The sequence below is a fragment of the Lactuca sativa genome, chromosome 1 (assembly GCF_002870075.4).
Source record: "Lactuca sativa cultivar Salinas chromosome 1, Lsat_Salinas_v11, whole genome shotgun sequence".
NCBI classification, from domain to species: Eukaryota; Viridiplantae; Streptophyta; class Magnoliopsida; order Asterales; family Asteraceae; genus Lactuca; species Lactuca sativa.
This window is the reverse complement of record NC_056623.2, coordinates 34272760-34286309: the sequence shown is the minus strand read 5'-3', so window position 1 is coordinate 34286309 and position 13550 is coordinate 34272760. Positions and strand designations below refer to the sequence as shown.

At 36.6% G+C, this 13550-nt stretch overlaps 1 protein-coding gene across 1 annotated transcript; it reads right to left on the bottom strand.

The window, feature by feature from the left end:
* Window positions 1-10578: 10578 nt before the first annotated feature.
* LOC111913582 (cytochrome P450 Tp4149) lies at window positions 10579-12706 on the bottom strand. Its single transcript, XM_023909311.3, has 2 exons — window positions 11572-12706; window positions 10579-11351 (listed from the first exon to the last, which is right to left on the bottom strand). Exons 1-2 carry the CDS (start codon window positions 12481-12483, stop codon window positions 10743-10745), a joined length of 1521 nt encoding a protein of 506 aa, XP_023765079.1. The 5' UTR covers window positions 12484-12706; the 3' UTR covers window positions 10579-10742.
* Window positions 12707-13550: the final 844 nt, after the last annotated feature.

The following is a 13550-nucleotide window of genomic DNA, read 5'->3' as shown; positions in this document are numbered from 1 at the left end:
TCAAAACCGCTTTCCTAAATGGAAAGTTGGCTGAAGATGTTTACATGAGTCAGCCAGAGGGTTTTGTCAGCAACGAGTACCCTAATAGAGTGTGTAAACTCGAGAAATCCATTTATGGATTGAAACAGGCACCTCGCAGGTGGAATCTTTGCTTTGATGAGAAAGTCAAGGAATTTGGCTTTTCGAGGAGTGAAGATGAATCTTGCGTCTATATCAAGGCTAGTGGGAGCATAGTCAGTTTTTTGGTACTGTATGTGGATGACATACTACTCATAGGAAATGACATCCCAACCCTGCAAGAAGTAAAGTCCTTGCTTGGGAAGTGTTTCGCTATGAAGGACCTTGGTGAAGCTGCCTATATCCTAGGGATAAAGATTTTGAGAAACAGGAGTAAAAGACTAATTGGACTTAGTCAAAGTACCTACTTGGACAAAGTGTTGAAATGATTCAACATGCATAACTCCAAGAAAGGTGAGTTACCCATTCAGTGTAACGCTAGATTGAGTAAGACACAAAGCCCTAGTACTGAGGCTGAGATAGCAGAAATGAGTCGATTTCCTTATGCTTCAGCTGTAGGATCGATCATGTATGCTATGACGTGTATTCGACCTGATGTAGCCTTTGCTTTGAGCATGGTTAGCAGGTATCAGGCGAACCCTGGAAAGGAACACTGGACTGCGGTAAAGAATATCCTCAAGTACCTGCGAAGGACTAAGGACTGGGTCCTTACCTTCGGTGGGAGTGATGACTTGAGAGTTGTAGGGTATAGTGATGCTAGTTTCCAGACTGATAGGGATAATTTCCACTCTCAGTCAGGCTGGGTCTTTACCCTAAACGGAGGAGCAATTTCTTGGAAGAGTTCCAAGCAGGAGACAGTGGCTGATTCCACTTGTGAATCAGAGTATATAGCAGCAAGCGAGGCAGCAAAGGAGGCGATATGGCTAAAGAACTTCATCGGAGACCTTGGAGTTGTTCCAGCTATAAAAGAGCCAATGGAGATTTTCTGTGACAGCAATAGTGCGGTTGCCTTAGCCAAGGAACCAAAGGATCACGGGAGATCCAGACACATCGACAGAAAATACCATTTTATCAGACATCGAATTGAAGAAGGACTCCTCATGGCGAAGAGGGTATCATCGGATGAGAACCCGGCAGATCCCCTCACGAAGGGACTGAGTAGGGTTAAGCATCTCCAGCATGCTCGGAGCATAGGGCTGAAGGATGATATAAGTTTTAGTAGTTAGATAACCCAGAAATTTGTAAAGTGTAATTGACATTTGATGATGAATAAAAGGTGTTTTATTTATGAGTAAAGTGTTGCTATCTCTTGTCGATCTTTTACTATATTTCTTTTGCATATTTTGACTTCCAGAATAATTATGTTTGGTATATCATATTATTCAAACCTCCACAGTCGGTCATATGTCGGAAGTAGGTATGAATCAAGACTGTCATGATTGGTTGCAGAGGTCTAAGGTGTTGGACATGGCTACAACAATCATGAGTGCTCATAAGTTCTGAGCATTGGACTCAACCCACGCTCACTGGAATCACTTCATGGAATTTTATCTCGAGTGATTGTGAGACGGTAATATCATATAAGTCTTCAAACCTAGAGATATGATTTGTTACTTACGAGTTGGTTATGCATTGATTGTACGTAAACGCATTGGTAACTCGATGTTATAAAACGTGCCTTTGTGTGTAATTCAATGAGTGGTAGCACAAACATATGAGTCGAAGTTTATCTGTTCCTTCTTGGATTAGAAGCTGATATCTGGGCCCCTCGATGATTTTGTTTTGACCTATGTACCGGGCCCGGTCAGAACTAAATTGATGTGTTCAGTTGAGTTCTATGTCAAACAAATCGAAAATCGGGAAACAAATGCTGGACAATAAGCAAGACAATGTTCCATGTGTTTGTCCGGCTGATATCTAGAACAGAGGATTATATGATCACTTATCTAAATGGCGCGTTCTAGTTCAACAGAGTTTAAAGAGCTATGATTGCGGATCGGTTCCTGAAGTTATACTTGCAAATATAGTTACTAGACTTATCCAAGTGGGAGACTGTTGGATATAGTGTCTAAGCCCATAACTATATTTGGTATATACTTGACCCGACCCGGCATGGTCCATTTGGGTTGCACTTCACCCGAACAATTTATGGATAATATTTGAGAATAGTACAAGTTATGATTTATTAATATATTATAAGTTCTAATATATTAATATAAGATCATATTATTTAATTAGTAGTGATCTATAATTAATCTAGGATTAATTTAGTGATCAAAGATATTACTAATTAAATATGGGCTTATATATTTATATAGTGTGGGCTTATGCTTATTTGGAATGGGCTAGGCTTGGATGGAGAAGTCCATGGATACTCCATGGAGCTTTAACCCATGGATCTCATGGAAATGAAGAGAAATGGGTATTAGGGTTTACATGGATGTAACCCTAATCCACCACACTATATAAAGGAGGCTTTGGCTCTTGAAATCAAGCTAGTGAACACTAGTTGACACATGTTGAGGTGAGGGCCGATTTCAAGAGAAGTGTGACTATTCTCTCAAAGTTCCAAGTTTGTGGTGATTTGTGACTTTCATTTGAGGCATCCACATTATTGGTGCTAGGCTCTAAAACTCCAAGGAATCAACTACAACTACAAGGTAAGTGTTTCTACTAGCTTTACTAGCTTTATTTGATTCAAGTTCCCCATGCCATGCTAGTTAGGATATAAGCCTTGGAAAAATAATTATTTGCATGTATCTTAGACAAACATAGATCCAAGGTTTATTAGGGTTGCATGTACACTTAGGAAGTGTTAGAATGCTCAAAACCCATCAAGTCTTCCTTCATACTTACTTCCAACGTATGACCGACTGTGGAGGTTCGAATAACCCAGTTATTATGGAAGTCAAAACATGCAAACTAAAACATAATAATTATACTTAATCCTATATGGCCCCAAACTCGTGAGAGTAAATAAAACACATCTATTTATCCACCATATTGATTACTCATTATTTATCATTTAATGTTTCGGATAATCAACTCATTACTTGAATTAAACCAATAGTTGTCACATGCACAAAGCATGGACACTATGTTTCCTATGGTCCTTACTTTGTGAAATAGATCAATTGAAGAACCTTTCCAATGACGCTCATTTCACAATTCAAAATCCTTATCATTAGTGTTAGAACACAAGGTTCTTGCCACTACTAGAATATACTAGATTCTAACATTTTATGCAATGATCCTTTCGCAAAGTCATAGTAAAAAAGTCACCAAGACCTGGCTAATGAAATTACAAAATACTCTATCAGAAATTGTTACAAGACAATTCCATAGACGTGAAGTCTCACATTTAAAGTACATTCCTTTGAACATCCTTCTCGCATAAAATTTTCTAATCTATACATAGACTCTCAATATCCAACTCCCAATATGGAAACATTTCCACATTTTCCATATGAAAACTCATTCTTAATAGAATCTTATATATTCATATTAATATCGATATGGTCCATCTAATACCATACTTCCAACTACTCACAAGCGACCAATCCTCAGCGAACTTTGGATCGTCCTTTGATAGTTGTTTAATTATTTTAGTCAAAACCGATTCTAGTCCTTTTTCCCTCTTAATGCGCTATACATTTGGAAAATTTTTGAATGGTCAAATATCATAGCATTTGCAATCGATCCTATACTTGAAGCGTATGGGACACGATGCATAATGTCTTACATAAAGATATGATACTTTATCAATCTTCTGCCATAATACTCTATGTGTCACATTCTCACAATTCAAACTATGAAGAGGGACGCCGTAATCATAATCAAAATTTGAGAGCACACTATGTATCCTTTGACTAATATTATTATAGCTTTAGATTTTGAAACGAAGTATAATATTCTCTCCCTTAATTATAGCAAAACAACTTTTCAACCCATGCAACTTTGCAAATTGAATCTTTGTTTTTCTATAATTAATATTGCTAACTTGCAATACTCGCCATAATAATCATACAGGCATAACACTTATGTTCCCACTATCATGATGATTATTATTATATAAGCATAACACTTATGCTCCCACTAGCTTTGACATGTATTCAGAAAACAAATGAACTTCCAGAAAACAATGCCTATTGAATTTCTGAAATTCATATTTCTAATACTAGGTGCTTCGAGAAGCCTTTATCTAAGCTTCTTAAACTTATACACCTTTGCCTTAGACAGCTCATATGTGTGTTTAAACAATTCATAACTAATGTTACTAAGTTCCAAATATTCAAACTAATTGCCAAATCTCACAATTCGAACTATGGAAAGGGATGCTGTAACCATAATCGAATTTGAGAATACAATTTTCACAATTGCTATCTTCTTAAAATCTCTCTTAGTGAAAGCATTTCCTCACAATCATTTTCATGAAGGAGGGAGTCTTATGACACTTAGATTTTATGGTGTATGAGTTCTTATCCATGTGAATTTGCCAAAACCAAAATTGGCGACAAATCTAAACTCATATCGACTGAACTTTCTTAATCTTGATTTCTTGCCTTATGGTAACACGTGTGCCCACCATGTCTTCCAAGTAGTTTAGCAACTTATCCTTACATATCAATGTACTTTCCATTGATCAAGGTGCTTTGTCTTTATGCATTCAAATGAGAACTCATAGAACTCACATGCATAATTAACTCAATTGGAATGGCACATAAACAAAATAATTTCAACATGATAGGTTGTAAACCTCAAGTCGTGTGCTAGTGATAATTGATAAGGTTTATTCTTGATTTGTTCTTGAAACGTTTTCAAAAACATTAAAACTCCCACTGACTCCTTGACATATAAGGTTCTCTTATCAAGAAACATCTCTTGACAAACAAATATTCAAGAGTTAGTGTAGCTTTTATCAAGACAAAACACTTCACAAATTGGTCCTAATTGGTCGTTGTCATATCCAAGACATCACAACTTACCAATTTCAAATGTGCAAGAATAAGAAAACCTTTTCCAAACTCCACATTTGATGAGTGTTATAAACCTACTTAAGACTTGTCACTCAATTCGTAATCTTGGAGTATGATTCTAAGATTCGATATTGGAACGAAGTATGATTGACTTCTTGATTTAACCAATTCCACAATTCCCGATTCCTCTTCTTAGACATACAAATGTACTAAGACTCACTTAGAGAATCAATTGAGATATGGTTCTTAATCATTAAGACTTATCATAAAACACAATAAAAGGTACTCTTCCTTCTTCTTAGAATAGAGAAACTTTTATCTTTCTGCATACTTGATTCTTCTTTATTCGTTCTGCTATTCATTGAAACTCTTTCAATCAACTCAGAATTACACTTAATCTTATAAGTATAATCATATGTACTAAACTTTTAGAAAATCATGACAAATATCTTATCTCTCTTTGTGGTGGACTTGATCAACACACAACCTAGTGTACTCGATTTCCTAGTCCTTCACTTGACACTTTGTCAAAGAATTAGTGTAATTTCCAAATATGAAAGTTTTCATTCATCACGCAACCAAGTTGTATGATTCCAAGTTTCCGTCCAATTGAAACTTGAGCGATGAGAAACTCTCCCTGTTTGGTGAATTCTTGACATCTCCACAAATAATCAAGAATCAAATCCATTATTGCTAATAATAGAAACCTTCAAACATCAATTTTTTCATACATGCCATTGCAAGGTTAAATAAATAAGATAAAATCAAAATTCATTTTATTGTGGAAATTTTTTTTCCTTATAATGAAATTCAGTTGAAAAACTATGTTCTTACATATTTCTTAACAATCTATTCTAACTCCAAGTAGTAGCTCAAAAATCTAATCTTCAAACAATGCGATCGAAATCCACTTTCTTCACGATTAGATTCAGCTCACTTCTTCCCTTAAGCTTCCTCTCTTTTCTTCGATCCTACAAAACATCAAAATGTAATCTTATCACGTCATGTATTAAGAATCTAGAATAGGAACTTAAAAGAGTTAGTTAATGGATTTTACCTGAAGTAGAGCCATATGTATTGACTCTCCCATCTCTTAGATCTCTTAGGTAGTTAGGGCAGCTTCGTCTCCAATTCCCCTTCTCTTGGCAATAAAAGCAAATGGACTCCTTTGGCATAGCAGATCGGACAATCACAGACTTAGTTCTTTATGGACTTACAATGTTGCCAGTGTCCATTGAAGTTTGGGAGTTTGATTCACCAAATAAATTTGCTTGACCAGTACGCCAAATCATTGCTGATTCAGCAGCTATAAGCAAATAGGTGAGATTAATGAGGGTTACGTCATGATCCATCCTATAGTACTCTCTTATGAACTCACTATATGATTAAGGAAGTGACTGAAGAACCCAGTCAATAGTCAACATCTCTGAGATATCGACACCCAACATCCTTAACCTATCAATGACTGATTTCATCTCTAAGACGTGTGCACACATTGATTTTCCATCTTCATGCTTAATTGCCAATAAGGGCTTGAGTGAGCCTGAACTTTTCAAGCCTTTGAATTTGTGGGGGCAGGGAGAACAATTGGAGGAGGTGGAGGAAGTGAAGCATGATCTCTTGTTCCTTGATCATATCGTGGAACATCATCTTTATTTGGAAAGCTTGTTCCATGGGATTTGGGAAGACCATGATTGTCAGAACTATACATCTACAAAACGGGAGAAAATTCAAGTTAAGTTGATTAGAACTCGTGATGTAACACCCAAATGAAACATCAAGCTAGGATCCAACACAATACTCTACAACCTAGAAGAGGGATGCTGTAATCTAGTCGCAAAATATTTGAAGGTAGGTAAATGACGATTTACCAATTTCCACCATGAAAAACGAAAAAGAAGTTTAAGTTGTAAATGAATTGAAACTCCTGAACCTTTTGAGATTCATTGAACTTTTCAATGGCATGTTTAATCTCGATTATGCCCTACCATTTGTGACTGGGATGCCGAGGATCACAAACAAGGTGTGAATAACCATACGAATCACGTGGTGCACCCAATGCTACTATCACCTAATCAAGGTGCCGGTTGGCCACACACCCTCCATTGATCTATGATAAGCATCGAGCCACCCTTCGTCACCAATGTCATCCCCAAATTAGTGTGTCGGTTAACCACACACGCTCCACTAACGTTTGACAAGGGTACGAAGTGTAATCCCATGGATTAGCATACAATTTCACATTTTACCTAAAGTAACTATGATTTGGGAATTTGTATAAGAATTTAGTTACTTTGTACTTCATTGTACTTATAATGGAAGGTTTCTGTCCTATCCTACCCGTTCGGCTAACGACCCTCCACTAGTCACGAGTGCGGTGGGTAAGAGTGGATACCCATTCAATCGCCATTTTATAGGCAATTTCCTTAAACACCCCTTATAGACCAGCTTCGTGAATGAGGCCTACTAATGGTAAGACTGACTGTTTACTCATATATATATATATATATATATATATATATATATATATATATATATATATATATGTATATATAATATTAGACTTTTAATGTTATATATAGTATAAGGTGTGTTTTACACTTTTAAAATACTAGGTGGTTCAATCTAGTAAATTATACTTTTAATTTAATTCAATGTAAACCAAAACTTTATGGGTTTATTAAAACTCTTTTAATTATACACTTTATTAATTAATAAAACCATAAGGGTGTGATTTGAACTTTTCAAATTACTAGGGTTTAAGAACTTAACATTTCAAAATTAAACTTTTAATAAACTTTTAAATTCCAAAACTTGAGGGCAAGTTTTGACACATTTCAAAACATTAGGGTTTAGAATTTAAATATTTCAAAATAAAACTTTTAATCAAAAATTTAAATTCCAAAACTTGAGGGCAAGTTTTGAAACTTTTCAAAACATTAGGGTTTAACTTATTCAAATTTCAAAACCAAAACTTTTAAGTTTAAATTTAAACTATAAAACGTAAAGGGTGCAATTTGAAACTATTCAAACAAGGCAATTATCTAATTTTGACATTGTCAAAAATCTTGCAGGATAATTCATCAAATTACTCAAATAATTAAACATTATCTTATAAGGTAACAAATATTTGATTAAATGGTAATTATCTACTATTTTGGTGAGGATGTTCACCCAAAATCAATAAAAATCGGACTTCATTAATTAAAAACGTTTATGGTAAGTATCCCAAGCCAAAACAACAAGAAAATCGCAAAAAAACACTGACAGATCCTCGGACTCGCCGAGTCAGAGACTGGACTCGCCGAGTCAGTCTGACTCGCCGAGTTCATCTACTGACTCGCCGAGTCGGACAAGCAGAAGCCAAAAAACTTCGTTTTCCAAGCAAAAACGATCAATCAAGCATCAAATTCACTAACAAACAACCCTAGACTTTGATACCACTGATGAGCTTTGAGCAAAACATCAATCCTATGATGTACATGCAAACCCTAATAGATTTTGGATCTAGTTTTTCTAATGAACATGCAATTGAATATCCAAAGCTATAAACATATCATATAAGAACTGAAATAAGGGTTTAGTAATTACCTTTGATTGTTATATTGCAATAACAATCAATTCCTTGCTTTGATTGGATTCAGAAGCTTAGTGCCTCAATTGTTGCACCTGTAATGGAGTCACAAACACCACTAAGCAACAAGAGGAAGAAGAGAAGAGAGGGGAGACACCAAAAACAGCTGGAAACCCTAATCCTTGAGTTGCCCACGTTTTTGGTGCCTAAGGGCTCCTTATATACTTAAGCAATTAGGGTTATCTGACAAGGAAACTCTAATTTGACTGCTTAAGCCCTAAGCAGCCCATGGACATCTTCTTTAGAAGCCTTGGACAACTTCTAATAGGTTTCCCCCATAGAATTCGTCCACTCCACCTTCTATGGAGTCCATAAGCCTATCTATGTAATTATCTTATAATTACACAATAAGTCCCTTAAGTTTAATTAATCTCTTTTTTTCACAGAATTAATTCTTGACTAATATTAATTAAACATTATGATTTCTCCTTTAATATATTATAAATCATAATTAAACCTTTCTCTTCTTAATTCATCCTACATATTGCTATGGTGAAGGCAACCCAAAAGGACCATGCTCACAATCAGGTCAAGTACATACCAAAATAGTTATGGACTTAGACACTAATCCAATAATTTTATCATTAAAATGTTATGGACTTGAAATTGCCTCGTTAGGATGCTGAGTGGAGCCAAAGTTGAAATTTCCTGGTTAGGATGCTGAGTGGAAGAAATTATATGTTTGCATTAGTTATTTCAGGACCTTTTTATATACGATGGAACGTATGTTCGGATATAAACGAATGACATCTTGAAAGTTTTAATTAAATAACTTTTGTTATTTCAAAAATGTTTATTTAACTGGGAACTTCCGCATTTCAATTTTTAAATACGTAAACAAAATTTTGAAATTGGTTCTGAAAAATAGAGGATATCACATTTTGGTTATGGAAGTATTGTTCATAGCAGGCTCGAGCTCAAAAACAGTCCTTAGTTATTGGGAGTTTGGGTTTCGAGGCAGTGTCGTTAGTTTTTCAGGTGTAACTCTAGATCAGCATAGAATCCAATTTTGGGGCATGTCAGGGTTGGTATTTAGATTGATCCGACTCGGGGTTTTGGCAACAAATCTGGATAATTTTGGAAGTTTTATCGAGATAGTTGTGTATTTGTGGGATCTGTTCAGTTTCAATCGAGGTGTAGGATCTTGTATCAGTCGTTCATGAGTATTTTATGCTAACGATTGAGGTTCGTCATTTCATTAAATCTATTGATACCTTACCCTTTGGGTAAGATTTTGAGGAAGAAGGAATGCAGTAGATCCAATGTTTGTTTTGTGTCTCCCCTTGGGGGTGTAAATTGTGGTAGTGCCTCGATTATGGTCACAAGGTAGTGTTTGTGGACTGAGTGTGATGGCATGAGAGCACTTGATTCAGATTATTGGCATGGTTCTTATTTGGTTTTTTACGTTTGAATTGGAACAAAAGTACAAATGTCTATCTCATTCTCCGGTTATGTGCGACCATGTTTTCGTCTGATTTTGGATTAGTGACAACCTGTACTATGAAAGGAATTATCGAAGATAAAAGGGTATAGCTTGTGTTGTGTTCGGTTAGCGTCGAGGGGATGTTAATTGGGTTCCTAAAAGTCGGTGAATTGGCGGTTGAGTATCTTTAGGCTCCTGTGGTGCTGGACGTGAGTCTTCAGGACCGTGATGGAATAGAGGCGAGATTCGCGTAGTACCATGAGCTTAATGTTCTAGTGACTAGAGGGTGCCACAATGTATCGTGGACCGGTGGATGTGTGATTCATATGGGTGGAACCTGATAGTCATTTGATTGAAGCTCTTAGGTCTTAGATTTAGTCTTGTTGGCATGTTTGGGTGTTAGTGCATTGTCGGGAGTAAGGAGACTAAGTGATCAGTTTGTTTGGATCGCATAGACAGTAAAAGGTTGTTGGGAGTATTAATTGTGCATTTGAACACGTAAATTTTTTATCTTAATTTTTCGGATGTTATAGTAAGACTCTTCATTTCCTAGATTCTTCACTCGACAAACTTTTCATATTCTAGCTATACACAAAATCAACTAATAAAATCTTATCCATAATGTTGATCACGTTTATTTACTAATTAAGTGTCAACAACTTAGTGTTACGAAAGCATATGTAATGCACCACTAGAAGCAAGAAGTCGCCACAACCAGTAAAGCGGACTTTCTATGGAGTGTTAGTCCAGTGATCTCACTCATGTCCAGTTCATCCCCTCTCATATCATCTGGCACTGCAAAATCATATTTGTACACAAGATTTGCTAAAGCAAGCTCGTTAATAACTATTGCAAACTGAATACCAGGACATCCTCTGCGTCCAGCACCAAATGGAAGGAACTCAAAGTGCATCCCTTTATAGTCAATAGAACTTTTCAAAAACCTTTCTGGCCAAAACTTCTCTGCTTCCTCCCAGAGTGAAGGATCTCTTCCTATTGCCCAAGCATTAATAATCACTTGCGTACCCGCTGGAATGTCATAGCCCATTAATTTCACATATTCTGTTGATTGTCGAGAAATGAGTAGTGGAAGTGGAGTATGCAACCGGAGAGTCTCTTTGATGACAGCATGTAAGTAATGCATTTTTTCCAAATCCTCCTCACTAATCATCGATTTTCCTTGCGCTATTTCAGTGACTTCTTTCTGCAACCTTTTCATTACTCTCGGATGTCTTATTAGCTCGCTGATTGCCCACTCTATGGCTGTGGATGTGGTATCAGTTCCAGCAGCAAATATGTCCTAGAAGAATTACAAAGCATTAATGGATGAATGAACTCAAAAAAAATACGACTCTTACCATGATGGCGGCTTTAATGTGTGTGTGAGAGAGAGAGAGAGAGAGAGAGAGAGAGAGAGAGAGAGAGAGAGAGAGAGAGAGAGAGAGAGAGAGAGAGAGAGAGAGAGAGAGAGAGAGAGAGAGAGAGAGAGAGAGAGAGAGAGAGAGAGAGAGAGATCTTACCATGATGGCGGCTTTAATGACATCTTTGTCAAGAGTAAAGGACGTGGTAGTGTGTTCTCTTTGAGCATCGATTAAGATATTAACTAAATCTTGGCCTTCTTCATTTTCACCACTAACATCGCCTTCCACTGCTCTTTTCTTACTTATATGTTCTTCAAGAACACTCTCGAGAACCTCATCAAATTCTACAGCAATATTTTTTGTTCTTGCCTCTAAACCATTAAATCGATCCACCCATGACAGCCATGGAATATAATTCCCAACAGAAAAAGCACCAAGCAGGTATGTAAACCTTTTCAACAAGTCATTAAACTTTACCCCATGAAACTTCCTCCCAAAGGCCACCCTGCAAACTACGTTGTTTGTAAAGATAGTTAGCAACTCGCCTAAATCAACTATAGAACCGCAACTTTCTCCAATCTTGTCAATCATTAGACAGGTCTCCTCTTCTCTTACTCTTTGAAACGACTGAACTCGTCTACTGCTTAGAAGCCCGAGCACAGCAATGCTCCTCACCTGCCTCCAATACTCTCCATATGGAGAAAACGCTATGTCCTTAGATCCATAAGTAAGTGCATTAGGGATACTTAATTTGGGTCTGCTGGCGAAGATTACATCATGGGTTTTCAAGATTTCATGGGCTGCTTCAGCTGATGAGGCTACAAGCACGGGTACACGGCCAAGTTGAATGAGCACAAGTGGACCATGTTTTTGGGTTAAGGCCAGAAGAGAACGGTGGGGGTTTAGGCCTATTTTATGAAGGTTTCCAATAATTGGAAGCTTGCGAGGGGATGGAGGTTGGTTTTTGTGGGTCTTTGAAGCAGATGAAAATCTTGCAAAAGGAGTGAACAGATACAGCACAAGGATCACTGGAATAAGAGGAAAGAGAAGGAGGCAAAACGACAGAAACATTATTTACAATTATCACTGGAATAAGCAGTTAACTTTTGAGTGAGTGTGTGTATGGACAGTACAGGTGAATGCTTATATATAGCCTCAGTTTAACGAGGTTGAGTCCTTCTTCTGGTTTAATCGTTAGTGCGGTAATGATTTTTAGTATACTAGGACATTGTAGTCTACTGGGCGATCTCTGCAAAAATCTGTATTAAATCTGTATTGAATTTTTACTAGCGATCTCTACAAAATCTGGATTGAATTTGTGTGGTTTATATATCACACACGTCATAACCAATTATTATATATAGGATAAGTTAAAAAAACAACACGGCCCGATATGATTACCATATGCCTAGAACTTCGGTGGTCAATGCAAATAGAATAATGAGTGTGACCTATGACGATCAAATAGTGGAACCATTATTATTTGAATTATTTCATTGATTTGATTATATCATATATTGGAACAATTATTACTTGGAACTATTTCATTGATGTCATTAACATATATGTATTGATTTATAAGAAAATTACATTTCTGGTCCGTGTTTTTAGTCAAACTTTTAAACTTTTGATATGGTTCCATCCCTTAGGCTATGGAGGGATTAGTGTCACTCTTGTTGTTTCTCATGCCACATTGACACTACATCAAACTTGTCACAATGTATACAACTTTTGTCATTTAGGTCATAGGGTGTCATATACCACACTATTATAATTTCATGTCATGTCATATTATTTTTCTTCCACCCCACAAAACTGATGGATGTCATATCACATCTTAACACACACACACAAAGAGGTGCGACATATAACCTTCTCTTGTGGTAGCCTTATCGCATCACAAATATGGGGGTCGGTGTGGTGTGCAATGCACATTACGGTGCCACCTCAGCAACCACATTGTGCGGCCAGGGGTGCATCATATGGATGGTTTGCCACATTTTTAATAAATTAAAATGTAATATTTTTTTAATTTGGTAAAGGGTTGTTGAGTAGGGCTGCCAAGTTGAGTTGTGCCCTGTTCCTAGTTAAATTCCCTAAATTCTAAGTGTTTATTTATTTTTTGCATATGTGGCCAT